The sequence below is a fragment of the Enhydra lutris genome, unplaced genomic scaffold (assembly GCF_002288905.1).
Source record: "Enhydra lutris kenyoni isolate GAN:26980312 unplaced genomic scaffold, ASM228890v2 scaffoldscaffold10, whole genome shotgun sequence".
Classification (NCBI taxonomy): Eukaryota; Metazoa; Chordata; class Mammalia; order Carnivora; family Mustelidae; genus Enhydra; species Enhydra lutris.
Genome location: NW_019154094.1, coordinates 39,858,802 through 39,878,007, shown reverse-complemented (window position 1 = coordinate 39,878,007; position 19,206 = coordinate 39,858,802). Strand labels below are relative to the sequence as shown.

The window sequence follows — 19,206 nt, the reverse complement described above, 5'->3', positions numbered from 1 at the left end:
GAACAAAAATTGGTTTCTTGGAGTTTGTGTGTGTGTGTGTGTGTGAGAGAGAGAGAGAGGAGAGAGAGAGAGAGAGAGAAAGAGAGAGAGAGATGGTTGATGATTCTGGGTTGCAGGTTTCACCAGTGCCCAATCTGGGATATATAGAAGATAAAGAGAAAGCCTAGGGAACTCATCATCATGTTGTTCTTTAAATTCTGAGACCCTTAGGCAGTCCATCTTCCTCCTTCTTTCATAGTTCTCTTACAGTTGTCTGTTATTATATTACATCTAAGGGTTTTAATTATACTTAGGAAAAATATGAGAAGAGATATGAGTCTAGTCCATTTTCAGAACTAGAAGTTCTTGTTAATTTTTTATTTCTGTTCTAGGTGCAAACACATGTAGGAATGTTTTCTTAGTGAATTAACCCCTTTATCATTCTATGATTTCCCTCTTTTTTTTTTTTAAGATTTTATTTATTTATTTGTCAGAGAGAGAGAGAGTGAGAGCAAGAGAGCACAAATGGGGAGTGGCAGGCAGAGGGAGAAGCAGGCTCCTGTGGGGCTCCATCCCAGGACCCTGGGATCATAACCTGAGACAAAGGCAGACGTTTAACCAACTGAGCCACCCAGGCATCCCTGTAATTTCCCTCTTCATCCCTGACAGCATTCATTGTTCTAAAGTCTGTTGTGCCTGATATTAATATAGCTATTCTTTGTTTCTTCTCATTAGTATTTACATGACACATCTCTCTCCATACCTTTATTTTGAACCTATGTCTTTTATTTAAAATGGGTACTTTGGGGGTACTGGGGTGGCCCAGTCAGTTAAGCATCTGACTTCAGCTCAGGTCATGATCTCAGGGTCCTCAGAGAGAGCCCCACATCAGCTCCCAACTTAGCGTGGAGTGTGCTTGTCTCTCTGCCCTTCTCCATACTCATCTCATGCTCCCTTTCTCTCTGTCTCAAAAAAATAAGTAAAATCTTAATAAAATAAAAAGGATTCTTTGCTGAAAGCATGTAGTTTGTTCTTGATTTTTTTTAATCTAATATGCATTTTCTATCTCTTACTATTGCTTTTAGATAATTTACATTTAATGTAATTATTGGTAATAGTTGGCTTTACAGTTAAAGTCTTCCTAATTGTTTTTTGCTTGTTTTATCTGCTTTTATTCCATTTATTTATTTATTGGTTCTCTTTTGGACTGAGTATTTTTTTTTACTAATACATTTTATTTCTTTGGGTTTATTTTCTCTTTTTAGAAAGTTTTAGTGGTTGACCTGCGGTTTGTAATAGACATCTTCAAGTAGTCACAGTCTACCTTCAAATGATATGCTTCATTTGTAGTATAAGAACCTAACAACAGTGTAGTCCCAATCCCTAATTCTTTGTGGTGGTGTTGTTATGAGTTTTACATTTTTACCTATGCTGTTAACATAATAATCTTGTTTTCCTTTAAAAGGACAGTTATCTTTTAGAGAGGTAAAAAAAGAAAAATATATTTTGTATTTACCTTCATTTTTACCATTTCTAGCATTCTTCATTTTCTCTTATAGGAAGAGATAAAGAAGACATAAGTTTCTTTTTTCATATTTCCTCTGCTTAAGCAACTTCCTTTAACGCTTTTATAGAATAGATCTGCTAATTATACACTCTCTGTTTTTGTTTGTTGCAGAAAATCTTTATTCCTCCTTCACTTTTGAAAAATATTTCCATTGATAGAGAATTCTGGATTGTCAGGATTTTTCCTCTGTGCTTTTAATTCATTACTCCATTGTCTTCTGGCTTGAATAGTTTCTGATGAGAAGCATGATATAATGCTTGATTTTTCTTTATGTAATATACTCTTTTTCTCTGGCTCTCACAGATTTTTCTCTGTGTGTCAGTGTGTATATGTGCTATTCTTGTATTTTTGTTTTGTTTTGTTTTTGCTTTTATTCTGCTTAATGTTCCTTGAGTTTTTTACATTTGTGGTTTGATGTCTTTTATTAAATTTGGCAAATTCTGGCCATTAGGTCTTGAAAATATTTTTTTCTCTTCCCTTTTCTTCCTCTTTTGGGATTTCTGTTACATGTATGTTAGACTTTTTGTTATTGCTCCATAGTCTTAATGCTCTGTATATAAAAGTGTGTATTTATGTTACGTATATTGGAGTTTGAGTGGATATCTGCTAAGAATTGGATTTACATTAACAAATTAATTTTCATATTCCATTGGGACTGCTATTTATACCTATTTACTTAAAGGAAAGAGCAAAATTACTCTTACGGTTGTCTTCAACTGTTCTGCATGTGTAAGATGTAAGAGTTCAATGTTTTATTCCATGTTATTTTTGTAATCTTTTATTTTGAAATAACTTTGGACTTAGAGAAAAATTATAAGAATAGGACAGGGAGTTCATGAATACCCACCTTTTACCTTTAGAGTTAACACCTTATATATCCATAGTATAATGATGAAAACCATGTAATTAACATTGGCTGTATGTCCTTATTTTAACAGCTGCTGAAATAGTTCAAGAAATTGAAAATATGGAGAAGACTAGAATGCGTCTTGAAGCTAGTAAACTCAATGAAAGTGTATGTTGATGGTCTGTTTCATTATCTGCATAGAAATGATGGAAAGAAAAATTGAGTCCCCCCCCAAAATTAAAAAGATTGCCAGACTTAAATCTGTTCAATAGGAAATATCCTGGGACACATTTCCATTTAATGTGTTATTGCAGCTTATTTTTAGAACAGAATTCTGTCCTTTAGCAATCTTCTAGGACAAAATACGATTATAGTCCTATGGAAAAAGCATATGTCTGTACATCAGGTGACCTTGATATTTGTCCTTTCTCTGCTGGTTGCGTTTGATAAGCTCTTTAATATCTGTGGCCCTTAGGATCTTCGTCTGTAAAACTCAGGAATTGAACTATATGATCTCTAAGAACCTCCTTTAGCTCTGGCATTCTGCAATTCTATGATTATATTGATGGAGAAATTAAGTAATTGTAAAACTTTATGAGGATTGAGTATCTGTTGAGCTTATTGAGGGAATCAGAGACTTAAAATTCTTCACTATTGCCTTCCTCTAGCTTGATGGTCCAAAACTTGAGGAAAGGATACCAAAGAAGAAAATAGTCATTGTGTCCTATGACACTGGAGGAAGTGTTTGGGGCTCTCCCAAGTAGACTTTTTTTCCTAGACCATCGGTAATGTGTCTGTAAGGAAAGCTACGACCTTAGGGAAGTAAGTTTATAATCAGATAGTAGAAAAAAAATGAGATTTTCATTGACTTTATCATTATCTGTGCACTAACTATAAGATGGAAACTATAACGAATCCTATAAGTAGATTTCTGATCTTTTAAGTCTAAGATTTTCAAAAGTGGAAGTAGAAATTTAAAACACTAAAATCTTACACTGTCATATTTTCTTTATATGTTCTTTTTTCCAGTAGACTTGGAGAAGTTAGGTTGGAAAAGGTAGAAGACAAGCAAGAAAATCTGCCTTATTAATGATCTGCTAAATGCTTTTTCAGTCTTGTGGTTTCAAGTGTTACTTGTATTAATGAATGTGAAAAATTAAATATTGAAAGTAGAAATTTAATTGATCATTGTGTTAATAGTTCATCTTAGCCTTAATCTGTATATTAGTGTTGCATTTTCTATAGATGAGAAAACAGTAGTGAATGAAAGGTATACTTATTATGCTATTCAAGGCAAATCCACAGGAGTTATTCTTCCTAGGTTTATATAAAACAGAGATAAAGAGATTATTTTCTCCTATTTTAAATATCCACATTTGAGATTTTAAAGTTTGTATTACTAATTTTTGTTCCTGTAATATTTTAAATTTTTAATTAAGTTTTTTTGGATTATTTTAGATAATGGTTTTTACAAAGGACCAAACAGAAAAGGAAATAGATGAAATTCACAGTAAATATCGTAAGTTGTGTGACATTTTCTTTATTTACAGAGAACTTGGGTTGCAGATTTTCATCTTAAGTAATTTTTTAAAGTAAATATTTATAGTAATGTTTGATATAAACTTGTTAAGCAACTTAAGCAACTGAATTTTAATTGAGTTTTTATTCATTGACCTTTTTTGTAATTCTGTGTGCCTGCTTTTTGATTTCCAACATTCTTCTTTGAGCTTATCACTAAGCACTTTGCAAAATATTAATTAGTTGCTCTCAAAGCATCTCTGTGAAAATAAAATGGAATTAAAATGGAAACGTTCCTGACTTTCTGTCCTGTCCTCAGGCCACTCATTGACAACACTTCTGTGAAGAATTTCAGCACTTTTGTGGCTTCCAAATTTGTGTCAAAAATATTTTTCATTTTATCAATTATTACCAACTTCCAAGTTACTTCCTTTTCCTTATTAAGCCTTTGTATATATCTTTTCCAGGGTCAGCACTTTAATATTTTTGTCAGTTTGGTAGCTATATTGCTTGGTTGGTTGCATTTTTAGTTTAAATTTGAATTTAAGTGCCTGACAAACAGGTATTTAATAAATATTTATTGAATGAGTATTCCACATGTGATATGTTTAAGTTGTGCTAAGAGAATTTTGTTTTCTTCTTTTAGTTCTTGGGCTTTGTGTAGGTTCAACAGTGATCTGTTTGGGGAGGGGGGAATGAAGTACACAGGCCCTAGATACAGGTGTCATGGCCTGTGCTTTACTAGAGTAAGAAAAGAAGCCTTGAGTATTTGTGGACCACAGAACAACAAAAGTCACTTTTATTCTCTTGTTAGAAAGTGTGATGGGAGCCTCCTTAATCAATTTTTGGGAAGTCAATGTGATTTTTCTTGAGACAGGAGATTGAGACTATCAAATGATCACTGAATTGCCAAAAATAAGCCCTGTAAAAATAAGGAAACCGGAAAATCTGCTTTTAGAGAAAGTAATTTAAACCACTAAAAGAATGTTACCTTACAACGCCATACTGAAAAAAATGTGGATTAGATTTAGGCAAGAAAATATACAACTATCTATTGCTCTCCATTTACATATCTAAAAGAAAGTCTAACTTTACTAGATAGGTTGTATTAAATTAATGCATTTAGCCCTAAAATAAACCTCTGTATCTAGTTAAAAAAATACATGAAATGGACATTTCCTTGAAAGACACAAATTACTGAACTGTATTCAAGAAGAAGTAGATAAGCAAGTTGAATTTGCAGTCCGTGAAGCAATGCCAGGTCCTAATGCGTTCACTGGTGAATTCCGTGAAATTTGTAAAGAAGGTAGTAATATCAATTCCATACGTATTCTGCTAGAAGATTTAAATGGAAGGAATACTTCTTACCCCACTTTATGAGGATGAAGTTTCCATGAAACTACAAACCAAAGACAGTATAATAAAAGTTCTTACTAGTATTCCTCATGAACATGGATACAAAAATCCTTAACAAGATTTTAATAAATTAAATCTGGCAATACATATAAAGGATTATACATCATAACCAAGTGGGATGGATCCTAATAAGGCAAGATTGGTTTAATTTTAGAAAATTAATCATTGTAATTCACTATAACAAGTGACTGAAAAAAAAAACACTCAATGATTCTCTAAGTAGATGCAGAATAAGCATTGAACACCCGTTAATATTAAAAACTCGTACTAAAATAGAATTTCTTCAATCTGATAAAAATATCTATAGGAAACCTACAACTAACATGATAACTAATGATGAAATAGTAAATACTTTTTTTCTGATTAGAAACGAGGTAGAGGTGTCCATTCTTAGCTCTTTTGTTTAGCATTGTTCTGTAGGTCCTAAACATTGTGAAGAAGCAGAAATAAATAGGATACAGATTTGAGCAGAAGGAGTAAAACTTTATATTTATAGTCAAGATGATCATCTTTCATAGTTTGAATCATAAAAGATAAAGCTTAAAGAAAATGTGATAAATTATATTTCAGTAGAATTAAACCTTTACTCTTTAAAAGGCAAATATGAAAATGAAAAATCAAGCTAAAGATTGTGAGAAAATATTGTAAAATTTATATTTGACAAGGTACTAGTGTCTATGTTCTATATGCTATATATGTACTATATTCTTTAGAACTCTTACAATTTAGTAAAGTATAGGCCATACTTTTTTTTACAAGAGCAAAAGATTTAAACATTCTTCAGCAAAATAGGTATTCAAAAACCAAATAACCACATGAAAATATATGGTTAATCTTATTAGTCTTTAGGAAAATATAATTTTAAATGAAATAATACTACCAAAAAAAAAATACTATGTAGTTATTTTAACTGAAAAAAAACAAACAAACAAACAAAAAAAACAAGAAAGGATAATACCAAACCGTTGGTCAGGATGTGGAGCAAATCAGATTTGTTGAGATATAATTTCCAAAAAATAAAACTAATCAGGCACCTGGGTGGCTCAGTGGGTTAAGCCTCTGCCTTCGGCTCGGGTCATGATCTCAGGGTCCTGGGATCGAGCCCCGCATCGGGCTCTCTGCTCAGCGGGGAGCCTGCTTCCCCTCCACTTTCTCTCTCTGCCAGCCTCTTTGCCTGCTTGTAATCTCTCTCTGGGTCAAATAAATAAATGAAATCTTTAAAAAAAAAAAATAAAAAAAAAAAACTAATTAGTTGTAATGAACAATTTGAAGGATATTATTGACAAATATTATAGCAGCTTATTCATATTATCCTAAACTAAGAACAACCTAAATATCCATAAATACATTATGATACATCCATATACAATGGGACAATACTTAATAAAAAAGAATTAACGCTACACATAGGATTCAACATGGAGGGATGTCAACAACATTGTGTTAAAACACAAGCCAAACTGCATCCTGAATGACTCCATTTATATGAAGTTCTAGAAGAGGCAAAGATTAGTAATGAAACCAGATTGGTACTGCCAGCTGCTGTGGCTGGAGGAAAAGGGGGTCACGAAGGAACTCTCATAGGTGACCTAATTCTTCTAATCTTCTATTTCATGATTGCATTGATAGTTACATGACTGCATATTTTTTATTTTATTTTATTTTATTTTTTTAAGATTATTTATTTATTTATTTGACAGAGATCACAAGTAGGCAGAGAGGCAGGCAGAGAGGGAGAGGGGAAAGCAGGCTCCCTGCTGAGCAGAGAGCCCGATGTGGGGCTCCATCCCAGGACCCTGGGATCATGACCTGAGCTGAAGACAGGGGCTTTAACCCACTGAGCTACCCAGGCACCCCCGACTGCACATTTTTTTAAAAAATGCATCAGATTGTTTGCTTAAAATTGATGAATTTTACTATGTGTAAATTATTTCTCAGGAAGTCTGACTTTAAAAACTTAGTGACAAGAGTGGCATTCTTTTCTATTTCTGCAAATCTCTTTGATGTCTTGCTTAATAGAGGAAATCCTGAGTCTCCTATGAGCTTCTGCATTTAAACTGTTGCCATGTGTTTTTTTTTTTATTAAAGTATATGAAAAATAACCAGCCTGATGCAGATAGGTAATTGAAAAGAGGGAAGTATTTCAGTAGATTTTTAAGGTAATCATGGATATTCTTGGCAAGTGTTATTTCAGAAAGGTTATTTACAATGGAATTTGAAATCTGTTAATGAAGTTTCTGTCCTCTATTGCATAAAAATCCACTGGTCTGTCATGTGCTTTGAATGGACCTTTTACCTGTGAATGATTTTGTAGTATCATTTGTTGGTTATTTGGAAAATACTGATTCATTGAGTTGCAAATGTTTGCATGTTTATGTTGCATTTATATTATATAATGTAAAAAATAGCATTCCTTAGTTTTACCACCAGTCTTTTTTTTTTAATTAACATATATTATTTGTTTCAGGGGGACAGGTCTGTTATTCATCAGTCTTACACAATTCACAGTGCTCACCATAGCACATACCCTCCCCAATGTCCATCACACAGCCATCCCATCCCTCCCACCCCCCCTCCACTCCAGCAACCCTTAGTTTGTTTCCTGAGATTAAGAGTCTCGTATAGTTTGTCTCCCTTTCTCACCACCAGTCTTGTCAGAAAAGTTAAGAATGGGAAGTTGTACAAAATGGTGGATACAAGTTGTCCAAAATTCTGAGTTTCCTTGAAAGCTATTCTTTTATATTTGGCAGCAAATACTGTTACTTGTTTTTCCTGAAGTGACAACTTCCTTCCCTCATTCATTTTTGAGAAAATATATTATCCAAGTATGAATAATCACAGTTTGTCTACTGTTCTTTCAAATAAAAACAATGTTCATTTAAAAAGTGGCTAATTTAGCTCACAACTGAAATAAACACAGATGCTTCTGCAGGGCACTTTGGGTATGTAGCAGAAGTGCTATAGTTATAGTTCTCATTTTACCTCTGAGGTTATTAAAAAGGTACTCCAGGGTCAAAATTTAATAAGATTAATAATTTTCTTACTGCTTCATCAAGGATATTCTTAAGTAAGATTGACTTTTTTAAAATGGGTGGTATATGGTCATGTAGAATATACTGATTACTGGTACAGTTCAGGGTCACTTCCTTGGCTTATGCTAAGACACTCACGGTTTTATCTACCATTACTATTGCACTGTCTGTGCAATATTTTTGTTACACATATGTCAGTGTAACAAAAAAAAGGCAAATAAAATAGGTTTTAACCTCATTTGCCCTCTGAAAGAGGCTCAGAGATCTTCAGCAGTCAACCAGTGCACTTGAAATTCTGCTGTTTCAGAGTGTAGAGGATGGGTGGGGAGGCAGCGGAGAAAACTCAAGGAGTGGCCTAGAGATAGGAGTATAACTTTGAGATGTGGTGTCAGAAAATCTAGGAAAACAAAGTGTTTCAAGAAAGGAGATATGATGAATTGTGTCAGATGCTACTGTAGATGGTTGAGTAAGAGATGGAAGGCATCAGTACATCTCACAACTCAAGTGGTACGCTAACTTCCGCAAGAATAGTTTCATTAGGGAGGAGGCATCAGAAGCACTCCATGTCAGCTGAAACACATTGGAGGTGAGGAAGTGAGACTTAAGGTGGACAGCCCTTTCAGGGAGGTTTTACTATATCAGGGAGAGGAGAAAAATGAGGGCATAGCTAGAGGTGGGTGTTGGTCAAGGGATGGTTTTGTTTGTTTTTCAAGTTGGGAGATAACATAGTGGCTTTCAGATCTTTTTTGACTGCAGCCCACGGTGAGAATTATATTTATTTATTTTAAATATATTTTTTTTTATGTGTCAGAGAGAGAGCACAAGCAGGGGGAGTAGCAGAGGGAGTGGGAGAAACAGACTCGCCACTGAACAGGGAGTCAGACATGGGGCTCAATCCCAGGACCCCAGGATATGACCTGAGCCAAAGGCAGATGCTTAACTAACTGAGCCAACCCAGCACCCCAAGGATTATATTTTAGATATAATTCATTAGATAATTTATTGTGAAATAAAAGTTTCACAAAGTAATATTTACCCTTCTCATTTTTTAAAAGATTGTATTGAGATGTTTTCACATGATGTTTGCATTCCCCCTCCCCCAACCTTAAATGGCCCCGACGTTAGAAAAAATTATCTTCTGTCATTTTTCTCTCAAAATTTCAGCGACTTTGAAAAAAATATTAGTGGGATAAATATGTTCCAAAGCCTGTTAGTTATGCTTATCCAAACCACCCATATTGCATCCTATTCTCTGTCTCTCTCTTTTTTAAATAAGACTTTATGTTTTTAGAGCAGGGAAATGTTACAGAAAGTTCCCATATATCCCCCACGCCTACACATGCATGACCTCTCCCATTAACAACAACCCCCACCAGAGGGTACACTTGTTATAGTTGATAACCCTACATTGACACATCATAGTCACCTGAAGTCCATACTTAGGGTTCATTCTTGGTGTTGGAGAGAGTTACAATGACATGCATCACTGTGGTATCCTGCAGAGTATTTTCACTGCCCTTAGAATCCTTTGTGCTTCATCTGTTCATACCCTCTGCTACCAAACCCCTGGCAACCACTGATCTCTTTATTACCTGCATAGTTTTGCCTTTTCCAGAATGTCACATATTTGCCATCATGTAATACGTAGTCTTTTCAGATTATCTTCTGTCACTTGGCAATATGCATTTAAAGTTTCTCCATGTCTTTTCATGACTTGATGGTGCTTTTCTTTTTAGTTCTGAATAATATTCCATTGTCTGGATGTACTAATAGCTTATCCATTCAACAACTGAAGGACATCTTAGTTGCTTACTCTTGCCATTTTTAATGTACTCTGGCACTTTCCATACTACTCTTATTATTTCATTAAGAAAAAAAATGCTGGTCTATACCTAATTGTTTTCATAACCCACACTCTCACTTCTAGCAGAACAGTCTCAGGTGTATTTGTATGCCAGCGGGAAAGGTGCATAAGAGGAGGAAATTGTTGATGTGAGACAGAGAGAGGGTAAGTAAGCACAGGTGCTGTCTTTTTGAGACAACCTTAGTGATGGAATCCAGAGGGTAATTTAGGGCTTGGCTTTTTTTTTTTTCCCCCAAGAGAATAGATCTACACATTTATTTATTTACTTTCCAATTACCTTAAATACTTGAGGGGTACAGCCTCACACGGATTCTGTGGCCAATGGCATAGCGGGAAAGTTGCTTCGGAATTTGGCATGAACCATGCCACTGTTTCCATGAGCACGAGTTACCTTTCCTCTGATTCCTCTGGTTTTGTGTGGCTTGCCACCAGCAGTCACTGTGGTGTTCTTTGTTTTGTACACATAAGCACATCTCTTGCCTAGGTAGAGTTCAGATTCATCTCTAGCATAAATACGTTTAATTTTAAGAAGAGCTGCGTGTTCCCTCTGGTTCCGGAGACCTGGCTTATAGCCAGCAAAAATGGCCTTGGACCACAGCCTCCAGAGCTATTTGTCCTTTTAGGAGTCCTGTTCCCAGCAGACCTCCACAGGTTCCAAGATGGCCAGGTGTTGGCATTTAATTGCTGCAAGGACAGTTGCTTCTCAATACAAGGAAGATAGAGCGTATATGCACAGATGAAGGGATGGTAGTTGGAAGATGACAGGGCTCTGGTTAGAATGTTCCTGTGTTTTCAAAAAAAAAAAAAAAAAAAAAAAGAATGTTTCTGTGTTTTCAAAGTAGTGTGAGGCCAGCTGAGAAGGGAGTGTTGCAGGTCTGGAAAAGTGTGACATGGTCATTTTGGAGAATAGTAAAGCAGTGTTTGCTAGAGAAAGGTGAGAAATTTGTACAGCAGTGTTGAGTGCCCATTTTAGGCTTATGTCATGAATTTACAGTGAAACTGGTCAGTTCAGTGCTAAATGAATATGCCCTTAGTGAGTGTTAGCCATTACTGTTACTCTCTTCTCCATCCAGGTTTTAGATGCTTGGGTGTCCTAGGTGGTTGGTGAAAAAAATGCATGAGATTTTACTTTGGGAGACACTGACTCCAGACTTGTTCTGTGACTTAAAGTAGTTGAGTGAGTATCTCAGTATCATCCTTTTGGAGGATGAGTCTGTCCTATTCTTGTGACAGCCTGACTTTGGTCTTGTGTACCGTAGGGTTCACGGGCAGGTCCAGAGATGCTTTGGCTGTAGGAGCTTGTCTAAAAAAGTAGTTAAGGGGTGGTGAAGGAGTGAAGGGCTTGACTTGGAGAGGCAGAAAGGGTGATAGAATTCAAGTATTAAAAATCTTGAAGAATATCAGTTGGTTGAATGTGGGGCTTATTTTTCAGCTTCCACAATTATCTCAGCCACTTAATATTTTTAAGAGGTAAATTCAGGGCATCTAATTAGCAGAACTGAGATTTTAAACTCTAAAGTACTCCTTGCCAGATGGCACAGCTCCTAAAATGAGGTGAAGAGATGAATGGGGACAATTTTATTAGTCATAATCTCTTAGCATTGTTCATCTTTTGTGTAGAGGTTATTGGACTCTTTGGGCCAAAGCCAGAGGAGTGGCTGCCATTTACTTTTTGGTTTCCAGACTAGCTATAGGGGTAATCAGATCAAACAGAGAAAATCTCTTTTAAACCAGGGCTTTTATTACTTCAGAGGAGAAGGTCATTAAGCCTTCTTAACTCTTAATGAGATTACTTGAGCAAGTTTCTTAAGTAATTCTTACACCCATAATTCCATGTATGCAACGATCTTCCTGGGAGAAGACCTAGACCAGATCTGACCAAATTTCATAGACCCCATAGTGCTGTGTTACCCTTGCCTAACAGAAACCATATAGTGATGGTGGTGGTCTCCCACTGACTCTGGGGAGCTGAAGGAAGTATAAAATAATTATCCTCAAGTACAAAGAGTTAAATAGGACCTGAAAGAAATCACCTGGCTTGTTTCCTAGGTAGGATCTCACCTATTTCTGAAGAGCTAACTTTTACCAATAATTTTTATGGCCAGCCCAGATTTCTTTTGCTGGAATTTTAACCAAGCCAACATGTCAGTTTCATGGGGAGTTTTACATGTACTGTACACATAAATATATTGGGATTAGGAGCAGTATCTCCTTAATGTCCAAAGTATAGTCACATTTATAGGTCAGGAATATTGAAATCAATGTGCAAGTGGAGGACTGGCTTCTTCCACAGTGGGGAGGGAAGTCAGTTTGACCCTTCGCCCTGCAGGATTTTGCATGTCTGTAGACAAGAATCATTTTCCGTTGCCATCAGTTATCTACAATTTACAGAACTGTAACATAGCTCAAAGGCAACAAATGCCTGGAATCTTGGAAGGGTAGCACTAGGAAAGGCATAGTTTTCAATAAAAGCACAAATTTTTTCTTACACTCATTTATTCTTAATATTGTGCCACAGGGAAAGTGTTGGTTACTGGATGAAAATGGTCTCAAAACATGAATTATTTACAGTATGACTCTAAAATACATTTTTACAGGGTTTATGACATCATTTTGAACCATGACTTAAGTGTATGAGGGTGTAGATAAGTCAAGTGCAACCTCAGCTGTCTGAACTATAGTTCAGGATCACAAATAGACGTCCTAAAGGCTGTGCTCTAACAATGCGTGGCTATTCTTTATTGAGTAAATGAATGTACATTAATAATGGTGACATTGAATCAGGCTTACGTTATCTTCAGATTATTAAACTAGCAGGTGTTTTTTTATGTTAAATTGATTTTTTATTTATAAAAGTGTTTTACCTGAGTTATGTTTTATTTATTTATTTATTTATTTTTAATCATTTTTTAAAAATTTATTTTCAGCATAACAGTATTCATTGTTTTTGTACCACACCCAGTGCTCCATGCAATCCGTGCCCTCTCTAATACCCACCACCTGGTTCCCCCAACCTCCCACCCCCCCAGAGACTATGGACTCTGAAAAACAATCTGAAGGGTTTGAAGAGTAGCAGGTGTTTTTAAGATTGGCGTAATTACGATATCCTGAGATAAGGTGGATTGGGGGTAAGAGGTGGATGTTAAAGGGATCTTTTGGGATATTAAAGGGATCTTTGCAAGAAATGCGAAGGAGAAAGGGAATCCAAATAGATATCTTTTGTTTTTATAATCCAACTTTCCTGGAGGCTTCTGCTTTTATACTCAGATAGTGTTCTTCATGTTAGTACTCTTTTGTTTCTTGGGTGTTAGAATGGTGTCTTTTGGATATATTTAAGAAAGTGGTATCTTTCGTGCTTTATCAAAAGCCTTTCAGAGTATGAGGTTTGGGGGGAAAACCTATAGTAGCAAACTAGGAATATCTTGTTTCCATGTTTGTACCTGAGGAAAGGAGAAGATAAGAAAGAGAGGCTTCCATGACCCCTAACTCTCTGTATTTTTCTGCTTTCCAGTTTGTAAATTTATTGCAAGTGATTCCCAAGGATTTTTTTTAAGATTTTATTTATTTATGAGAGAGAGAGAGTACCAGTGAGCAAGCGGGGGTGGAGGGCAGAGGGAAAGGAAGAAGCAGACTCCCAGCTGAGCAGGGAGCCCAACTTGGGACTTCATTTCAGGACCCTGGGGTCATCATCTGAGCTGAAGGCAGATGGTTAACCCACATATAACTGAGATACCAGGCGCCCCAACAAGAATGTCTTGAGCAAGTTTGTACACGTCTTGATACTCAGTATGTCAGCATAACAAAAATACAGCTTTTACAGTCCTTGCTTTACTGAGAAGATCTTTTGAATTTTAGGTAAAAAACATCAGAATGAATTTCGGCTTCTGGTGGATCAGGCCAAAAAAGGATACAAGAAAACTGTTGAAATATCAAAAAAAAAAGTAACAAAAGAAGAAGATGGATCTACAGAAAAGCTATTACCTATTTGTGTGGGTAAGAGACTAATTACAATTAGTAACTAAAAACAAATGTGTTGAATTTCACTATTTATTTTAAGGTTTTATTTATTTAACTTAGAGCATGTGTATGTGTGAGAGCAGGGAGAGGGGCAGAGGAAGAGGGAGAGAGAGAATCTCAAGCAGACTTCCTGCTGAGGACAGAGCCCAACACAGGGCTTGATCTCATGACCCTGAGATCATGACCTCAGCCCAAACTAAGAGTTGGACACTTAACCACCCAGGTGCCCCTGAATTTCGCTATTTGTTTTTAATATGAAAAGAAAGTAAAACAATGGGAATTTACCTTTTTATTAGATATCTGAAGTGGAAAAAAGTATTTTTAGACATACAGCTGTTGTTGAATGTAAACTAAGTTTGTTACTGTGGGAAAAATGATTGGGAGATGCCCTGATGACAAGTTTCTAAAATCTTTGGTTTAATGGTAAATAGGAAGATTCTTAGTTGTTTCAGCCTAAGGAAGTTTTTTAGGTGTAGGATTTATTGCTGCACATCTTCAAATATTATACAAATAATTTATTTTTATTTTTATTTATTTATTTGACAGGGAGAGAGAGAGCACAAGCAGGCGGAGTAGCAGGCAGAGGGAGAGGGAGAAGCAGGCTCCCTGCAGCGTAAAGAGCCTGACATGGGGCTTGATCCCAGGACCCTGGGATCATGACCCAAGCTGAAGGCAGTTGCTTAACCAACTGAGCCACCCAGGTGCCCCATATTGTACAAATAATTGTTATTTTAGAATAGTTTTTGTTATAGGTCACTGGTATTTTGGATGGAATGTTCTGCTAAAAAGTCTGAAGCTTATAAACTTCAGGTAAATTCCCATTGTTTTACTTTCTTTTCATATTAAAAATAAATAGTGAAATACAGCACGTCCTTAATTTGGGTCCATTTTAAGTTTAGAGATTAATATCATATTTCTCTTGTCAGGGCTTTGGGCCAATGAACAAAACAGAATCAATGGAGGAAAGTGCACATAAAAATTCCTTTTTTTTCCCTTTATTGTGATAAACTATATATAATATTTATCATTCTAACCATTCATAAATGTACAATTCAGCAGCATTAAATACATTCAGAATGTTTTATAACAGCCACCACCATCTAGACCCAAAACTTTTTCATCATCCAGCATAAGCTCTGTACCTATTAAAAATAGTAACTCTCTTGCCCTTTCCCAGCCACACTCTGGTAATCTCTGTTCTATTTTCTGTGTGAATTTGCTTACATTAAGTACCTCATATAAGTGGAATCATATTAATATTTGTCCTTCTGTATCAACTTATTTCACTAAGCATAATATTTTCAAGGTCCTGTTGTACCAAATATCAAAATTTCATTGCTTTTATAACCAAATAATATTCCATTGTGTGTACATGCCACGTTTTGTTTATTTCTTCATCTGTAATGGGTTTCACCTTTTGGCTATTGTGAATAATGCTCTATGAAGATTGGTGTTCAAATATATGTTCAAGTGTCTGCTTTCCATTCTCTGGGGTATATACCTAAGGATGGAGTTTCTGATTCTTAGGATAATTCTATGTTTACTTTTTGAAAAACCACAAAACTCTTTCCAAAGTGGCTGTACCATTTTACACCCCTCCAGCAGTGCTTAATGATTACAGTTTCTCTATATCCTTGCCACACCCGTTCCTATTTTTTTTTTAACCATAGCCATCAAGGTAGGTGTGAAGTGAATATCTTATGGTTTTGATTTACATTTTCCTAATGACTAAAAATGTTGAACATCTTTTCATATACTTACTGGCTATGTGTTTTTCTTTGGAAAAATGTCTATTCATGCTCTGCTCATTTTTCATTTGGTTTGTTTGGGGTTTTTGTTAGTTTTTTTTTAGGAACTCTTTATATATTCTGGATATTAATCCTTTTCCATGCAAAATATATTTGCATATATTTGTAAATATTTTCTTGGTTGTCTTTTTGCTTTCTTCATAGTTTTTTTTTTTGTTGTTGCACAAAGGTGCTTAATTTTGATGAAGTCCAATATATCCATTTTTTTCTTTTGTTACCTGTGCTTTTGGTGTTACATCCATGAAATTGTTGCCAAATTGTTCATGGAGATATTTCTCTTTGTTTTCTTCTAGGAGTTTTATTGCTTTAGCTTTTAATGTTTAGGTATGTGATCCTTTTTGAGTTAATTTTGGTGAGTGGTGTAAGGGTCCAACTTCATTCTTTTATGTGTAGATAAAGCACCAGTTTCTAAAAAGACTATCCTTTCCAAAGAGGATGCTCTCGATATTGTTGAAAATGAATTGACTGTATATGTAAGGGTTTATTTCTGTACCCTCTGTTCTACTCTCTGGTCTGTATGTTTGTTCTCATGTCAGTACTCTACTGTTTTAATTACTGTAGTTTTGTTATACATTTCAAAGTCAAGGTGTATGAGTATTCCAACTTTATTCTTCCTTTTCAAGGTTATTTTGACTATTTGGGTCCCTTGAGATTCCATGTGAATTTTAGGATGAATTTTTCTATTTCTGCAAAAGTACCTTTGGAATTGAAGCTATAGATTGCTTTGGGTACTTTTGATATCTTGAAGAGTATTGTCTTCCAGTTTATGAACTGGATGTCTTTATTTATGTCTTCTTTAATTTCTTTCAACAATGTTTTGTAGTTTTCAGCACTTCAGTTTCTCACCTCTTTGTTTAGATTTATTCCTAAGTGTTACTGTTTTACATGCTGGTGCATTCTTTTCCACTGCCCCCCGCCCCAAGTCTCCTGGTAACATTTAGTAGGTTGCTGCCTGAGTATGTACCTCATGCTCTTTGTGAACAACTTGAATGTGTTCGTGTTGAAGGATTTTCTTAGAAAGTAGTTTAGTTCCTGAAAAAAATCTGGCTTAATATCTCAGATTGGGAGAACATTTTGCTTACTAGTTGAATGTCTCTTGAAAATGATTGATTACTTATACTCAGGGCTGTGCATTATATATGTAAATGGCCATAAATACTGCTGTCTGTGGGGTTCAGAGAGGATTGCTGCTTCTAGGTTGTTGTACATGAATGCATGTGTCTGAGAAGGGTGGAGAGTGTGGGAGATAGGAGGACAGACAGACTAGCACAACTAACTGGGAAGTTGAGCTTTGTACAGCATCATACAACCAGTGTAATTTTTGTTCTTTGGCATCAACTTGGTCATTGAAGTGCCAATATAAGTGAAGAAGATACATGTTCTCTCCAGTAAATCCTTCATCTGTTTTTGTCGCATGTCTTCCGGGATGCTTAATGTCAGAGCTTCAGAGTGGTCTGCTCTGTTTGACGTTCTTTTCTGACATCTGTGGACAGATACGAAAGATAACTGACTTTTAGTGCGCACTAATTGTTGTACGATACTTGTCCCCCAAGACGGAATTTATATTGGAGAGGCTTATATAAGAGGGGAAGAAGTATGAAAAGAATATAAGTCAGGTGCAAAAATAAAAGATAGTTTTAGGTTGAATCCCTGCTCCCTGGTTTGTCAGCTTGATTGCATTCTCCTGTCCAGCTGAGTGTTGAATTGTCTGGGTTCACTGAGTTTACTGGGTGATTGATTCTTCTTAATGTGATCCGGGGTGTCTCTTTTATAAGAGATCGTCAAGCTCCTGGGTGGTTTTTGTGGTTAGCTTCTTCTTTTCTTTTCCCAGATAAACATTAGAGGGTACAATTCAATTTTGGTAGTGATTTGGCATATTAAAAGCCCGATATCAAGAGTGTATTTATAGAAATTACACTTTTGTGATGTATGCTGTTCTTTAGTATAACAAAAACTGTTTATTTCTGGAGAAATCTTGACTGTATGGACTCGGAAAGGTTTCTTTTTGAAGAAGCTGTCTTATTCTTTTTCCATAAATTTTCTCTTTATGACAAAGCCTTGACAGTTTTTTTAGTGTCTTTTGTTGAAGGTTGCTTGCCTGTGCAAGCACACTGGATGAGTGATGTGTGAAAGCTCTGCTTCTCTGTGAGGAAACTTATGAAAGGGGGCTCTATACTACTAGCACATGTGGTTTGCATGCTAAGTACTTACTCAGTTCCTGAATCTTAAAAACAGTGCAGCTGAAATCCTAGCAGAGTCCTGGAACGGGTCATGAGGGAGAGTCCTGGGCATTGAGGAATCCTTCATGGGTATTATTTTCTGCACTTACATTTGCAAATATTTGGTCATACCTGTATGTATATTCTTGCAGACACTGTCTGTATGCCTCCAGCTTCCCTTATTTTTATTTTATTTTTAGCAAGAGACCTCAGAAATTCAGAATATGACAAGGGATACATAGAAATATGACATGTATTAGATCAAACAGAAATACTAGTTATGTCTGATTAGTTTTCTTTTTCTGTATTGAATATTAGATCCTATTTAGTGGACTAAGAGAAATATCCAGATGGATTCACTACCACATAGTAGTCAGTGACAAATATAATGGTTCTTTTTTTTTTTTTAAGATTTATTTATTTATTTGAGAGAGAGTGAGCACGAGAGTGGAAGGAGGGGCAAAGGGAGAGAGAAAATCTTTAAGCAGACTCTCTGCTGAGCAGGGAGCCCAACACAGGCCTTGATCCCAGGACCCATGAGATCATGACTTGAGCCGAAACCAAGAGTTGGATGCTCAACCAACAGCCACCGAAGTGCCCCAAGCCCGTGGTTCTTTTATTAATTGAATTTTTAATCCTTTTTTGTTGTGCTTCATATGTTTGTCCATCTTTTCTCATCTGTGAAATATGCAGGAATTCTTCAGTGATACTGTATAGAAGCCTCATTAGAATGACACAGTTCACTACTCCTGATTTTATTTATTTATTTTTTTAAAAAAAGATTATTTATTTATTTATTTATTTGTCAGAGAGAGAGAGAGGGAGAGAGAGTGAGCACAGGCAGACAGAATGGCAGGCAGAGGCAGAGGGAGAAGCAGGCTCCCCGCTGAGCAAGGAGCCCGATGTGGGACTCGATCCCAGGACGCTGGGATCATGACC

At 35.9% G+C, this 19,206-nt stretch overlaps 1 protein-coding gene and 1 pseudogene across 1 annotated transcript in view; one reads left to right on the top strand and one right to left on the bottom strand.

Annotated features, from left to right (window-relative positions):
• The window catches only part of LOC111144077 (RAD18, E3 ubiquitin protein ligase), a 107,095-nt gene that overhangs the window by 51,524 nt on the left and 36,365 nt on the right, over positions 1 to 19,206 (top strand). The window contains exons 8-10 of the mRNA XM_022498177.1: positions 2,485 to 2,561; positions 3,852 to 3,912; positions 14,079 to 14,216. Of these exons, the coding sequence (XP_022353885.1) occupies positions 2,485 to 2,561; positions 3,852 to 3,912; positions 14,079 to 14,216 (276 nt within the window). The remainder of the gene's footprint in view (positions 1 to 2,484; positions 2,562 to 3,851; positions 3,913 to 14,078; positions 14,217 to 19,206) is intronic.
• On the bottom strand, positions 10,502 to 11,292 carry LOC111143909 (annotated as a pseudogene).